The 15,769-nt window shown below is 44.5% G+C and overlaps 1 protein-coding gene and 1 long non-coding RNA gene across 5 annotated transcripts in view; one reads left to right on the top strand and one right to left on the bottom strand.

The window, feature by feature from the left end:
• The window catches only part of LOC132591747 (uncharacterized), a 55,967-nt gene extending 54,993 nt beyond the window's left edge, over positions 1–974 (bottom strand). For all 3 annotated transcript variants that reach the window (XR_015948054.1, XR_015948056.1, XR_015948055.1), the window contains exon 1: positions 953–974. This is a non-coding gene — a long non-coding RNA (uncharacterized LOC132591747). The remainder of the gene's footprint in view (positions 1–952) is intronic.
• SEPTIN9 (septin 9) overlaps positions 1–15,769 on the top strand; it is a 219,895-nt gene that overhangs the window by 38,367 nt on the left and 165,759 nt on the right. Inside the window, exon 1 of one of the 2 annotated variants that reach the window (XM_035104587.3) lies at positions 12,844–13,918. The exons of the other annotated variant lie outside the window; for it this stretch is intronic. Coding sequence (XP_034960478.1) covers positions 13,897–13,918 — 22 coding nt within the window. The 5' untranslated portion in view covers positions 12,844–13,896. Of the gene's footprint in view, positions 1–12,843; positions 13,919–15,769 lie in introns of those variants that run through there. 2 annotated transcript variants of the gene reach the window in all.

Below are 15,769 nucleotides of genomic sequence, written 5' to 3'. Positions count from 1 at the left end.
CTTCCATTCTTGTTAGTTTAAGCCACAGTTTCCTGTTACACCTCTGAAAATTTTAAGTTTTTCTGCATAATCATATTTATATGGTCTAGCACCTTTTCCCAAAACCTAGTGAGTATATGGCTCTGTAGGAACATATGATCCTGGGAACCAACTTGGACAGGTGGGTGGGGCAGCCTACCTGTCAATCGAAGAATGTAATTATTTTGTTGTCGCATTTGCATATTATTACATAAAGTATATATGTTCATGTTGTAAGTAAAAATTGCAATTGTTAGTCTCTCCAGAGAGACTCTTACCTTAAATATCCGGGGGGGGGGGGGCTGAGGTGCATTTTCCAGTGTTGTAACTAGTGAGCCAATAAATGTACTTTGACAATTTACCTTTATGACAGGCATGGCAAAACCTGGCCCTCCAGCTGTTTTGGGACTACAACTTCCATCATCCCTAGCTAATGGGACCAGTGGTCAGGGATGATGGGAATTGTAGTCCCAAAACAGCTGGAGGGCCAAGTTTGGCTATGCCTGCTTTATGAGATAGATGATGGTGCTACAATAGCCTCTTGCCAGGGGATGTAGTGAGGTCACCTAATAGCGTTTGACACATAACGTCTATCTTGTATTTACCGTCTGTCACCATTTGAGAGATATCACGCAGTGATAATTAACACTTGACAGTTGTTAGCATAGGAAATCTACTCACCATTTGGAACTTGCTTAAAATTAAAATATTCAAGAGAGGCCAATGTACTTAAAGCATTACAGGTTTTTTTGGTGTGTGCTTTTGCCCATACCACCTTAATTTTCTGCTTTGCAAAGCCCTCCAACTCTATTGGTGGATACTCCTTTCAGTTCTAGCCCAGCTGGAGAATTGGAGGGCTGGACACAGAAGGCGTCTCACAGCCTGGTGTAAATCTGCAGGCACTCTACATATAATCTCTTCCGCTGAAACTTACCTCACACAAGGGATGCTTTGGCTCTAACATTGGCCCAGGCATTGCCAAGGCAGGAAGCATTTTCCCTTTGTGCTCTCTCCCTCTCCCCCCCACAGCAGCCAAGGAGCTGGTTAGCTACATGCCGGCTGACATTGCCCACCTGCTTTGTCTGCCTCCCTAGATGAGATCACTGGGCTTTCTTGTGGCTGTCTCTGTCCCCATTTGTCCTGCTTGCCAGGCGAGTCAGCGCAGCTGCATTTGCCACTCTGTCAGAGAGCTTGCTCATATGCACATGCAGCTGGAGATGATTTAAAGGGGACTTTAGAAGATGGGTATGTCCTGCTTGGGCACTGGTGGCTGCATTGTTTATCAGGAAAGGATTGGCCCAACCAAGGGTGGGAGATAAGTTCAGAATTCCACACACAAAATGTGTATGTTAGGAGATGTTTGCACTAAAATGCAGACACAATTTCATGCAGTCTTTTGTTTTGGTTTAAATCACAAATTGCTGCAGAACTGTGGAGAAGGGAGCATGAAATTGGAAAAATGAGAAACGGAGAGAACCAACCTGAAGAGGTTTGCCCATCCTTAGGTCGAGCTTTGGATCTGAATGGGTCTCCTTTCATCTAGATTGCCCCTTCCTTCCTGAGCATTCTGTATTTTTTTTACTTTAAAGGAAGGCATACTGTGTTCAGTGAGGCTCACTCCCTAGTCAGTGTGTTCAGGATTGCAGCCTTAGGAGCAAAGGGTGGATTCCAGAGAGTACAAATGGACTTCGGTTTATACTTCTCCTCTCCTATGCAGCTTTGCTCTAGCTTTGCTCCAGAAAGTCTGCCAATCCTCTGGAGCAGATTTTGAGGGTATGTGGGGGGCTGCAGGGACGTGCAATCCTGTTGCATGAGTGGAAGGCTGTTCTACTTGTGTACAGACAGCATTAGATATAACCCGTAGGAAGCTTCTTAGATCAGGTCACATTATTTGTCCATCTTTCCCAGTATTGTCCTGACCCTTTGGGTCTCCAGAATCATAGGTAGAGAGGTGTTTTCACATCATCTGCTGCATGGTCCTTTTTAATTAACACTGAGACTTCCTGTGTGTAAAATGTGTGAGTCCCAGACATTACTATGGAGTTACAGTCTCTTGTTGTACGGTGGTGCTATTGAATCTTGAGGTCCTGCTGCAATTCTCCCTTCTTTTTAGCCAGCTCCCAAGCTTGATAAATGAATCATTTGTCTTTGCTTTGTCTCATGATGCTTCAACTGGCATTTCTGTTTATTTGGTTAGGGTTTTTTGGAGCTATGTGGGGAACAATCCTTGAAGCAGGCAGCAGGCATTCCTTATCATTATGTATGTCTGTGCAGGGCACAGTGCAAGAACCCTGACATCATTTTGCAAGTGCAATCAGAGTAAATGCATGCCAGCATTGTGCCAGCAGCTGAGATTCAACAGATCCAAGTTACACTACGCTCTACTATACCACAGATTTTCCATCTATGAGATATTAAAGAGGGTGGTCTCATGGCCGTCTTTCAACTAGATCAGGGTGGACTCCCATTGGTTATAGTGGGAACAAAAAGTGTTTCCCTCTTCAAAATTATAGTGTGATCCTAAACATGTCTACTCAAAACTGTTGAATTTAGTGGGGCTTCCTCACATGTGATTGAGGTTAGGTTTACAGCCTGAAATTAAGAAAGTTTGGTGGTGGTAGAAAACAGGAGTAGATTTGTGTGTGAAAGGATAAGGGTGCAAGCTCCAGTTCTGATATCAAAAACAGATTCCTGGCCTCAGTTTTGTAACGATGAAAGGGTGGATAGTTGTTCACAAAACAAAGAACAATGGAATTTAGTTATGCCTGATTACTTTTTTTGGTGTCATTCCAGATTACCCTTTGCTCAAACACAATACACCAACAGAGAGATAAAATGCACTCATTATCTGTTAATGCCAACCAATATGTATCTACATGGAATGTAATAGCCTTGGGAGTAACAGTAGACTGTGCTGGGAAGGCAGCAAACTAACTGCGCAAGACTAGACAGAGTTTTACTCCATAAGGAGCTTCAGCAACCAGGCAAGCAGAGGTGAACTATTTGCAGCAAAGGTGTTGAAAGGTACTGTGATGGTGAAGCTTTGCTGTTGTGAGAACTGAAGTATGTGGGGGATGGGGTGAGGGAGAAGCAGCTCAGCTTCCCCCCTTTACATATTCTGCTAGCACTGCAATGCTCCTCTCTCTGTGTGGGACTGTGGGTGCATGTGCAAGGTCCAGTATGAAGAGAATGACTCTTGGTTCAAACCACCAAGAGAAAACGGCTAGTGTCGTGTTTGTGAAGGTTCATCTGGTGGTCCTTTTAGGGAACAGGTGTGTTTCACTGTATGTCTCTCCCTCTGCATGTATGCTTATTGTAGGAGAAAAGGCCAGGTCAGGAATGTATTTGAATTTCTACCTTATACCATGAGTGTAAATTAGAGAGTGGTCCTCTGGAAGGTCACTAGCAGGGTTCTGATGACCAGCTGAGTCCTTGCAAAGAGTGCTGGCTGTGAGGAACTGTGTTACACGCCAATCAATTACAAAAAAATATTATTTGGTCTTCTTCTTATGGCATTTTGAACATCATAACCTCTACCCATTCTTTCTTTCTCATGTACCAAGAAACATTTGACTTCTGAGACTCATTTTTGGTGGTTAGGTTGCTTTTCTTTTTTTGCAAAATGTCCATGGCCATATTAATGTCCAAGCTGAATTGCCCTTCTGTTCCTCCCCGTGGCCCCATAACTTGCCTTCATAGATATATAAATAACTGTGTCCAGAAGGGAAGGAGGTAGAAGTAGAGAGATCGGGAGCTCTCTGGCCATGCCCAAGTTGGGGTTGTAAAGACGAGATCTTTCAGCTACTCTGCAGTGCTTTCCAGAAACCCTAATTGTAACTTAGCCACATAATAATGTACCCACATCTAAATCTGTCCTCGGACCAGAGCTATTCATGGAGTACAAGTCGAGACTTTTCCTTCCTGTCTCAGGACTGCTGGAACTGGGTCCAGAGAGGAGTGTTTGGGTACAGAGCAATGTTCAAAAAAATTTCTTCGCGAGGTTTCCCCTTTTCTGAATCAAGAGTTTCTGCTGTTGTACGTTTAGGTTATCATAGTGAAGTTTTATCTTTGTTTTAAAAAATATTTTCAGTCTGAAGTGAGCAGCTTGTGTGTGAGACAGAGACAGAGACATGTTGCAGTGTGTATATGAGAAACAGTCACTATGTAGACCAGTCTTGAGGTACCCTCAAGGTGTATATCCTTTAATGCAGGGATAGGTTAATATATCGTTTAAAACACAGGGTGGCAGAGCCTATGTCCCTCCAGATATGGTGTAACTATAGCTCCCAAACCATTTTGGCACCTGGAGGGAAATGACAAAATGGTGCCCCCCTCCACAACAGGCAAGAAGTGGTAAGTGAAGATCTACATCAGGAACAAGCAAGGCATAAAGCTCTACTTTGGGAATCTGCTGCCTTTGTGGAGGCTGCCGCCTGAGGCAGTCACTTTACTTTGCCTCATGGGTGTGCCGGCCCTGGCTCCCAGCATCCCTGACCATTGGCCATGTTGTCTGGGGCTGATGGTAATTGGAGGTCAACAGCACCTGGAGGGCACCAGAATTGGGAAAGGCTAATCTAGACACTGGAAAACACAGTGTGCTATTAAATATTTTTTTCTCATCTCAAAGCAAATTCCTTCTTTTCTACTCCTTCAAGCAACATGTCTCAGTGTGCATGAAGGACCTTACATAACAGAAAGGCCTGGAGCTAGCAAGATAACCTTCAGTCACTCTGTAGCTTTGATGGATAGCCATTCTTATAGGTAGTCAGTAATTGCTGGTTTAAAATGTTCCTTGGGAGATAATGTGTGGTGTAGGAGGTATGTGGAAGCAGAGTTTAGTATGCAGAATAGATTAAAAAAAAGTTTATACCTAAAAGCTTCCATCCAAGCTCCTAGGAAGTAATAGGCTCAGGCAGGATACCATATTCCATGGGTTTTCTGCTCAACAGCAGTTCAGCCAGAGGGGAACTATTCTTAATGAAAGTTGCAGACCAAAACTCCAGAAACTAAAACTCTGAATATAACAACAGAATATATGGTCGTAAACTCCCAGAGATGGCAGCTCCCCTTACAATACGTTTCTTTACAATGTTATCATTAAAAATATTCTGGGGTGCTAGACAACAGGTCTTTTGTTCCCCCTCCCCTCAAATTCGGCTCATTATTTTGGGGGAGGCGGGTAGACTAATCACCTGGGAAAGCTTTTAAAATTAAAATTGCCTAATAATGGGGCATCTGCTACTGGATCTTAGCACTTTATTATATTGGTTATCAATAGTTAATGCATTCCACATGGGTGATCTCTGTGCTCCTGATTGATGGCTTGCCAGAAAAATATTAAGAAAGTAAGTAAATATACCAGAAAATATGTGCCAGTTATCCTACTAGATTTTTTTTTTATCATTGGTGTCGCAATTAAAATACCGCAGGCGGCATGTAGTGGCAGACTTCAGTCTCTCAAATTTCAGCAGCGCTCTGTGCGACGCTAAAATTTGGTGGTTGCCCGCCCCCCCAATCTCTCACCTTCCGTTCTGCAGCATTGTTGTGGCGCCCCCTGCAGTGTGCCACCCAGTGCGGCCGCGTCGGTCATCTGTAAGACCTCTGCCTTTCAAAGTAGGCCAAAGGTAGCCAACATGGCATTCTCAATATGTTATTGGGCTCCAGATTCCCATCATCCGTAGTCAATGTGGTCAGTGGTCAGAGATGATGGGAACTGTAGTCTAACATCAGGAGGGGACTACCCATGTAGTAGGCAATGCTGGGCTAGTTGAACCAATTGTCTGACCTGACCTTTGTAAGTGCAGGTACTGTGTATGTCATGTGTGGTGCATGGTGCTTGGACCAATGAGAGCACTGCATTCCTTGGAAATGCCGTGTTCATTGTCTGTACACTGTGGATAATCCCAGCATCCAGCCTGGGATTCCCTTACACGTTTCCTGCATTTCTGAAGCTGCTCAGAATATCCAAAGCTGTCTGAGCTTGGCTGCCTGCATAATGGATGCTTTATTTGTCTCTCTGTTGCGAGCACTGCCCTTGTTGCTTTGGAATGGACTTCTGAGCATGAAAGACAAGGTCTGTCCAAATCGAAGTTTCGAGCCTTTAATTGGATTTTGCTTTTCTTCCTGTCCCCACACCCCATCCAAGAAAAAAGCTTTCCATGTCAGCAGCTAAAGATGATGGCTGGCTGGGCTGAAAGTTAATGAAACTTATATGCACATATTTATCTGTGCAGAAAGATACGTTTTTATTTTTATTTTTAAAAATCTGAACTCTCCTGTGAGTTTTGCAAGAGGTTAGCTGCATCCAAAACATGCAGACAGAATATAGAAAATCTCTCTCTCTCTCTTCTCTCTCTCTCTCTCTCTCTCTCTCTCTCTCTCTCTCTCTCACACACACACACACACACATTTTATACCTTCAAGCATCTCCCATTCTCAAACTGAAAGAAAACATACTGAAAAGAAAGAAAGCTTTATAAGAACTTCCCCACAACATTGCCTTTGCTTGGAGGTACTTGGAATAAGGTATAGTCCTGGCACACTGCTATTTATTTATTTTTTAATATCCTGCCATTCTCCCAGTGTAACACCCAAGGCAGCTCACAGTATAAATTAAGGGCTTATCCACACTTAGCTTTTGTCTTGTTCTTTCCAGGCACAGGTCTGTGCTTTAAAAGTCCAAGCACACTCTCTTTTTGTCCAAGAGCTTTCTCTGTGAAAAGCCACTCTTTAAATCGCAGTTCGGGTTTTCTGTAGATTGCTGTTTGCTCCAATTTGGCTTTAAAGAGTGGGTTTTTGCGGGGAGAGCTCCAGGGCAAAAAGAGAGAGAGAGAGAGAGTGTGTGTTCTGACAGAGAGCTTTAAAGTGCTTGGAAGGTGCAGAGGAAAGGCAAGAGTGAATAAGCCCTTAGACAGATACAACTATACACACACTATACATATTAAAAAGTAACTCCATTAAAGGCAGTACTGGATGCATCTAAAAGCACAACATGCAGCCGCAGAAAACCCTGCCTCAAAAGTCTGTCTGAACCGAAAAGTCTTTGCTTGTCAGTAAAAGGAAAACAGAGAGGGCACCAGCCTAGCCTCTTGTGGGAGGGAGTTCCACAATCCAGGAGTAACCACCAAGAAGACCCTCTCTCATGGCCTCATCAAACATCCCTGTGAAGGTGGCAGGACCAAGAGAAAGGTGTTTCCGGAAGGTCCCAAAGCCTGGGCATGCTCATATAGGAAGATGTGGTCCTTCCAATAGCCTGGACCCACGCTGTATAGGCTTTGTAGGTCATAAGCAGCTCTTTGAATCATGCTCAGAAATGGCCTGGGGAGTGATAACAAGGAGTTTCTTTTCTCCCTGTAACCAGCTGCATAGCACACCACTATATCACACTACTGAAATATAACACACATTGGAGCCTGAGCAGGCCACGTAGCCTTGTCTTCTGTATTATACAGTTCAATGAAAAATGCAGAGTTTCTTACCATGTATGGAAAGACATAGCTTCTTGCTTAACTGTCTAATCCTGCAAGATGACTGTATAAGAGATTGTAGGCAGAAAAGAGCATCCAGAGTTGCACTGGCAGATATGAAAGACATTAAACAAGCCTTCCTGTGTCAGAGTATTTGAAGGGCTCCTATGGTATAATTACTCAAGTTTTAGAAGGAGTGACTGAGTGCCTGTTGCTGTGTTTCCTACTTTTTTTCTCCGAAGGGACCACATTGGTTGGAATGCATTTGTCTGATCCCACATGCCACTTCCTGTCCTGCTCACCAACTCCCAGTAACCAGAAAGCCATATTTAGCAGACGCGTGGGGAAAGCACATATAAGTTCAGTGCCTGCCTGCCTATGGAGGCTGCAACCCAAAAGGCAGAATTCTCAGCTGCTTCTCCAGCTTCATGGGAAGATGATTCATCTGTCCTAATAATCTGGGGATGGAAATGAATCACAAGATAAATGCAGACCAGCAATGTCATGTGCTTATAAGAGAGAGAGAGAGAGAGAGAGAGAGAGAGAGAGAGAGAGAGAGAGAGAGAGAGAGAGATGGGTGGATGTCATTTGGGGGATGTAGTCAAGCCATACTCGTTCTCCATGATGCAAAATTATTCCACTTAGTCAGCATGGGTCAAGCAGGCTGGAACAGCACATCTAAATTTGGAGTCCAGGGCCTGGGAAGGGTATTCTCAAACATGGGAGGGCTCTGGAGGAAGCCGTGACAGCTGTGCAGATAGACAAGCACTTGGAAGGACAGTTTTAATGTAACCCCAAGACATGCTTCTCAAGCATCCTTCATTACGAGGTATGTCCCAAGTGTTGCAGAAGTCCGCTTGACCTAAGAAGATCAGTGAATGGGGAGTCTCAAGTCCTAGGGTGTGGTCTTAAGGCACATGATGCTACACAGGTCTGGGTTTGGTCAATGTCTAGACAGGAGACCACCTGGGAATCACCTGCACCCGCTACTTTTTTTTAAAAAAAAACATTATTCATTTTATAATAAGAAAACATAAACTAACATATAAACAAACAAAACAAAAATACTTCTTATATAAACATAACTTTTCTTAACATCATTGGGTGATTTCCCCATCCCCCCCATCTGAATTTCAATTACATTCATCCTTGACAGTTTCCAAACTTAAACTAAGATAAACAATCAATAAAAATACATGATATACCTAAATCATAATTCTATACTGAAAACCTATATCTACTTCCCTAAGGAATATAAATTTCTAAATATTACAATGTTTTCCCCCCCAAATATACTTTAAATTTCTTCCAATCTTCCTCTACCGTCTCCTCCTCTTGGTAGTGGATCCTCCCAGTCAGTTCGGCAAGTTCCATAAAGTCCATCATTTTCATCTGCCATTCATCTATAGTTGGTATTTCCTGTGTCCACCTGCACCTGCTACTTTGGGTTCCATGAAGGAATAAATGTGGGGTGCAGGAAGCAGTGATGGTTTTAAAATGGAATAATAATAATAATAATAATAATAATAATAATAATAATAATTTATTATTTATACCCCACCCATCTGGCTGGGTTTCCCCAGCCACTCTGGGTGGCTTCCAACCGAATATTAAAAACAGTACAGCATCAAACATTAAAAACTTCCCTAAACAGGGCCGCCTTCGGTTGTCTTCTAAAAGTAAAATAGTTACTTATTGCCTTGACATCTGCTGGGAGGGTGTTCCACAGGGTGGGTGCCACTACAGTACCGAGAAGGCCCTCTGTCTGGTTCCCTGCAACTTGGCTTCTCGCAATGAGGGAACCACCAGAAGGCTTGGTGCTGGATCTCAGTGTCCGGGCTGAATGGTGGAGGTGGACTTTAGAAGAGGATTAGATGGTGGCCATGTTCTGCCTCCACTGTCAGAGGCAGCATGCCTCCAAACAGCAGTTGTTGGGAATTGCAGGGTGCTGTTGCACTCATGTCCAGCTTGCAGGCTTCTCACGGGAATCTGGTTGGCTCCTGTGAGGACAGGATGCTGAACTAGATGGGCCATTGGTCTGATCCAGCAGGCTCACCTTATGTTCCTAAATAAATAGAGATAAATAAATCTCAGTTCAGCCATGAATTCATGTGTAATGTGAGGATAATAACACCTGTGCCCCAAACCTTGCAGTTGTTCTTGCAAACTTTATGTCAGCAATAAGACAAATGATGAGTTCATAAGGCTCCCAGTTTATGGTTGAACTACATGTGGGTGAGAAGTGCAAAATGAGTCTCTGGCTTACACACCTATCCTGGAAGCATGTGTGGCAGGCAGGCAGTACATGAACTGAACACACATACATTCTGCATCACACATGTTCTGCATGCAGTCTATGGGTGCATAAAATTTCCTCCAAGTCCCACACCCCACTGCATATATAAAACAGATCTTTCTCCTGTTGGAACCTTTCTGTCTCGAGAGACAAATGCACCTCCAGGGGTGAAGTCAAACAGCTGCATTAGCAGCACCAAAGTGACCTTCCCATGGTGAAAGCCTGGGCTGTGTATGGAGTCCTTGGGCTGTCCAGATGACAGGACTGCCCTCTCAGTCTCACTGATGTGGTCCAAAGGAAAGCAGAGCAATATGTTTGGTGCCAGCATGGCTGCTGGTGTTTCCAGAAAGAGGTGTACAAGGTGCTACAGTATTCAACTGTCTTTGGGAATCCACTCGGGATTTGAGTCAGGTTTACTGCACTGGTATATTAACCACTGTAATAGTCGTAGTGGTAGATTTTATTGGATGAATGGCATGGACACAGGGATGGGGCACCTGTAGCCCTCTGGATGTTTTTGAACAGCTACTCTCATCTGACCCAGCCTGTATGAGAGCCATAGACCAGCAACCACTGGATGGTCACTGGTTCCCCACCTTTAGCTAATCCTTTTCAAGTACAATAAAAAAATTCCTTCAGTAGCACCTTAAAGACCAATTAAGTTTTTATTTTGGTATGAGCTTTCGTGTGCATGCACACTTCTTCAGATACAGTGAAATAGGAGTCCCCAGGCACTTATGTAGAGAAGGGGTGGGGAGGGGGTGGGGAGGGGGAGGGGAGGGGGGATCACTCAGAAGGGTGGTGGAAGTGGGTGATTGACTGACTGATAGCTGTTGATGACCGAAAACGACTGCAAATGGTTTTGCATGAAAAAGCAAGGGTTGAGATGGCTGAAGATCGCTTATCATGTATAATGAGATAAGAATCCGATATCTCTGTTCAAACCAGGTCCCTCCATGGTTTTGAGCTTGGTGATAAGTTGTAATTCAGCAACTTCTCTTTCCAGTCTATTTCTGAAATTCTTTTGTAGTAAGACAGCTACTTTGAGATCTTGTATAGAATGTCCTGGGAGATTGAAGTGTTCTCCTACTGGTTTTTCTGTCTTCTGGTTCCTGATGTCAGATTTATGTCCATTTATCCTTTGGCGTAGGGTTTGGCCTGTTTGTCCAATATAGAGAGCTGAAGGGCACTGTTGGCATTTGATGGCATACACAATGTAAGAAGATGAGCAATTAAATAGTCCTGAGATGGTATGTTGGATGTTGTTGGGGCCAGTAATGATGTTGTCCGGGTGTATGTGGCAGCAAAGTTGGCATCTGGGTTTATTGCAGGCTCTGGTACCAGTGTCCATGTTAAGTCTGGTGGTTGTATTATTGTGGGTGAGGAGTTGTTTAAGATTGGGTGGCTGTCTGTAGGCAATGAAAGGTCTTCCTCCCAGAGCTTGAGAAAGGGAGCTGTCATTGTCCAGGAGAGGCTGTAGATCTCTGATGATGCGTTGTATTGTTTTAACTTGGGAGCTGTATGTGATGACTAGTGGTGTTCTGTTATTTTCTTTTTTGGGTCTGTCTTGCAGCAGGTTCTCTCTAGGTATCAGTCTGGCTCTGTTGATCTGTTGTTTATAAGTGCCTGGGGACTCCTATTTCACTGTATCTGAAGAAGTGTGCATGCACACGAAAGCTCATACCAAAATAAAAACTTAGTTGGTCTTTAAGGTGCTACTGAAGGAATTTTTTTATTTTACTTCGACCCAGACCAACACGGCTACCTACCTGTAACCTTTTCAAGTACAGTAATGGCTTTGGAGGCTCCTGCCTCTCTTTACTGGAAACTGGACTGGGAGATCAGGAGAACATTTTCAGGCTCAGCAGTTTTTGGGCCTGGCAACATTTGTTTCTACAGGAGTGCTTTCTAGAGTGATTCCAGTGCATTTGTTAGCATTGGCTATCTGTGCAGAATTTGTGTGGAGGCAGCCCTATGAATAGGACTGGCAGGAATCTGGTCGCTTGCTGATGGCCGCTTCCTGAAACTCCACATGCATGACCCTTGGCATATTGCGATCAGCCTATTCGTTTTTTAAAAACTAGATGGAGAGATGTTGGTTGACCAAACCCTGGAGCTGAAAGGGACAATCTGCCTGTTTCTCCGAAAATAAGCCATACCCCGAAAATAAGCCATAGTGATCGGCAGTTTAACCTTGTAGGCTAAACTGTAGGTTAAACTGTACCATACTTAATAATAAAAAAGACATCCCCTAAAAATAAGCCACCGTGTTTTGTTTTGTTTTGTTTTTTGAGGGAAAATAAATATAAGCGGTGTCTTATTTTTGGAGAAACACGGTAGCCCAGGCATCCCCAAACTTCGGCCCTCCAGATATTTTGGACTACAATTCCCATCATCCCTGACCACTGGTTCTCTTAGCTAGGGATCATGGGAGTTGTAGGCCAAAACATCTGGAGGGCCGCAGTTTGGGGATGCCTGATCTAGCCCATGCCTGCATAACTTGGGACCTAGCAAGCCAAATGCAGCCCACTTAGCCAAGTATGCCTGCCAGCAACTCAACAACCTCTTGGCAGTAGAACCAGGAATTTTCTCAAGCTCCGGGTGATCATTTGGCTTGGTAAGTCACAAGTTCTGCCAGCTTGATGCAGTCCAGCCATGCACCCAAAAGGCATTTCCACCTACCCACCAGCAATCCAAATCACACCTTAGCCAGGAGAGGCTGCAAAAACTGTGCTATGGTCCCCTCTTGTTGGGTAGACCAGGGATGAATGATGGCTGAGCTCAAGGCATGGGTGGGCTGCCTTGATGGGAAGAGATACTAAATGAGCACATCCTGTTGCTGTAAATAACCCATTGCAGACCCACCCTGACAGCTGCAAATAAGTCCAAGTTCATTCTCTGGTAGGCATTGCAAGGGGAGGATGCCCATGCCAGCACCCTCCCAAGTCATAGCAACAATTTAATAAAACCAGCTGTGATACCCCACCTTGTTGGTGAGCTCACCGTGACTGTTCCATTTAATTTCCACTCTGGTTGGTTGCTCTGCCAGCACAGACTTCATCACCTTGAGTTTTTGACAGGGGCTCCTGGAGATCCAGCCTTTTCCCTCTAGGCTGCTCCACCACCACCCCACCCCATCAATGGCAAGAGAGATTTTGCAGCCTCTCAGTTACAGGCCAGCTGTAGGAGCCCCATCTCTCTGTTGGCATATGTGACAAGGGAAGGTCCAGCAGGCAGTTCCTCATGCCAAGGCAACACGGCAGCTCCTTGCCAAGACTGAGTAGGAAGCCTCTTCACTGGAGACAGCAAACATGTGCTTTAATCCTCCCTAGTAGCCAACAGCCTGTGATTCTCTCTCATTCTCTCTCTCTCTCTCCCTCTCCCTCTCATTCTACTGAGGAGTGAAGTCAGCCTTCATCAGCTGAATAGTTTGTGTATAATTTGACCCCCCCCCTAAAAAACAATCACAAAACCTCAGACCAGGCTGGATGGAGGAATCAGCTGGCTTCTGGAGCTATGAAGTGCTTTTTAAGCCAAAAAAGTAGGGGAGGAGGAGAAACAGCAGCAGAATTAAGCATGGAGAAATCAGGAGAGACTTTTTAGCAGCTGGCGGAGAGTTGCTTGCTTTGTTCCAAGGAGCCAAGTTGCAGAGCATCTCCCAGCTAATATTAAATGACAAGTCAAGAAGAGAGCGGCAGCCTTGTCCTGGAAATGTACGCACTGTGCCTTTAAGACTGTCTTGCGGGTGAACTGAGTTTCTCAGTTTAGCCCTGCACGTGGCAGAATATATTTTTTTCGAGTGGGGGGGGGAGAGAAATCACGTTGAATTTCTCTCTTTTTTCCTGGGTCATGCCTTTGGCACCTTCTTTATTCCTCTCTCTCTCTCTATTTCCACGAGACAAAGCTACTTCAGTTTGGAGCACAAACATATGATCAGCACATGGAAATGTGGTAATCCGGGTGCATTCGTGATTGCAGCCGATTGAAGAAATTAGACTAAAAACATTTTTTTGAAGAAGAGGAGGAGGAGGAGAAGGAAAGCTGGGGGAAAGCAACAGGGAGAGTGGTTAAAAAGTACAATTTGGGACAGGCGGATGCTGAATACATCTGGTCGGGATGGAGAGGGACCGGATTACAGGTGAGTGCTGGGGTCATTTGATAGGGTGTGTGTGTGTGTGTGTGTGTGTGTGTGTGTGTGTGTGTGTGTGTTTCTGTCTTTCACCCCCACTTTCACCCATTACCCCTTGTGGGTTCTTCAGCTTCATTGAAAACAGATCAACCAACCTCTCTTATTTCACTCCAGCATTCTATAAGTTGCATTTCTTTAACTCTGCCTTCCCATCACCATTTTTATGGTCTGCACATACGGTAGATGTTGCTGCTAGAGAAGTAGCAAGGGTCAAAACAGTTTTCTGAATCTGGATTTCATTTGATTCTTACCCCTACTCCATCCCCACTCCCCTTCTTTTCAAGTTTTTTGGTGAATTTTCAAGGGAAGAGAATGAATGCAGAGCCTGTTAAGTGTGAATTTGGGCGGTTGGTGGTGGTGGGGAAGCTTGGAGGACTGGGGCGGGGGCTATCCCAGCTCTTGGCTGGAGGATGCCTTTATATTCTGGATGTCAGCCACTCGGTTTGTTTGCCTGTGTGTTGTGGTTTAGCGCTGCCTTTCATGCCAAAACTTGTGTGAAAAGGCAGGAGCTTCTACCCGCTCTTTATCCTCTGGAAATGTTTGTATTGATGCCTGGAGAGATTTAGTTGCTGGGCAAGGGGGTTTCTCGTTGCTAGGATAGGGTGTCCCGGGTGCATGCATATTCCCTGTGTAGGTAGCATAACCCTGGAAAATGAAGGTTAATTCAGTACAGTTGCCGCAGACATTTCTCCCTGCACTGCCTCATTTTACAGGCAATTTACTTTTGGGCAAGAGCACACCATGCTGGAAAATGGGGTTTAAAGTTTAAGATGTCTTTGTACTGCTGATTTAATCAAAGAAGTGTTTCTGCCTCATTCCCAAACTGTGTGCAGTTCCTCAAGACACTTAGCATAGCAGGAAGGGTCATGGTCAGTGGTAGAGCATTTGCATTGCATCCAGAAGACCCCAGGTTCAAACCCTGACATTTCCAGGTAGGGCTGGGAAAGAATCCCCTGCCAGTCACTGAGCTAGAGGGAACAATGGCATGACCCAGTGAAATGTACCATCCTAAATATGTAATGTGATTGCCGGGGTGGATCTACTATGAAACTAATGAAGCTTAAGCTTCAGGGCCCCTAATTTCAGAGGGGGCCCAGAAGTGACTTTAGTCCATATTGCTTTTTTTAATCTAGTAGACCCAATTTGAATTGCATGATTATTATTTTCTTATATATATTTCAACAATCCCAAAGTTTGAGGGTCAGTAAAGGTGATGTAAAGGTGTGGTGATCTGTTGTGGAACAATCCAATTGTAGAAGACAACAGTGGTTTCCCAGACCTCGTCCCAGACCCCAGTTCAAACTACAGGGGCCCCAAAAATGTAGGTCTACCACTTCGGGCCATATCTTGTTACTGGAACCTGAAGCCACTTGGTCACATCATTATCCATTCTCAACTGTTAGCAGGTGGTTGAGAGCCATAATTCCTCTTTGTAGTTATTCGTTGTGGTGGTTTTGCAGTGAACAGAAATTTAGAGATAGTTAAAAGCACCATGACACAGATTTGTTGAGGTTCAGAAATGTTTCTGCAGCAGAGGAGGTGGCGGCAAAGGCATGCCACTGTGTGGTATAGTATAGATAAGGGATTGGACCATAAACCAGGATGTTTCTCGCTGAAATCTCATCTCTGTCATGAACAGGTACTATGTTCTTCTGCAGTATAGGGAGAATAATATTGGCCAGTCTAAACAAATTCAGGACTTGGACATCACGGGTCACTTGCCAAAGCCCAACGCTGACTGAACTCCCTGGCTCTGAGTCACCTGTCACCCTGCTCACCCACATGTGTGGCCACTGCCTG

Source organism: Zootoca vivipara, chromosome 2, assembly GCF_965207765.1.
Source record: "Zootoca vivipara chromosome 2, rZooViv2.hap1.1, whole genome shotgun sequence".
In the NCBI taxonomy this organism is placed as follows: Eukaryota; Metazoa; Chordata; class Lepidosauria; order Squamata; family Lacertidae; genus Zootoca; species Zootoca vivipara.
This window is presented reverse-complemented; position numbering and strand designations above follow the sequence as displayed.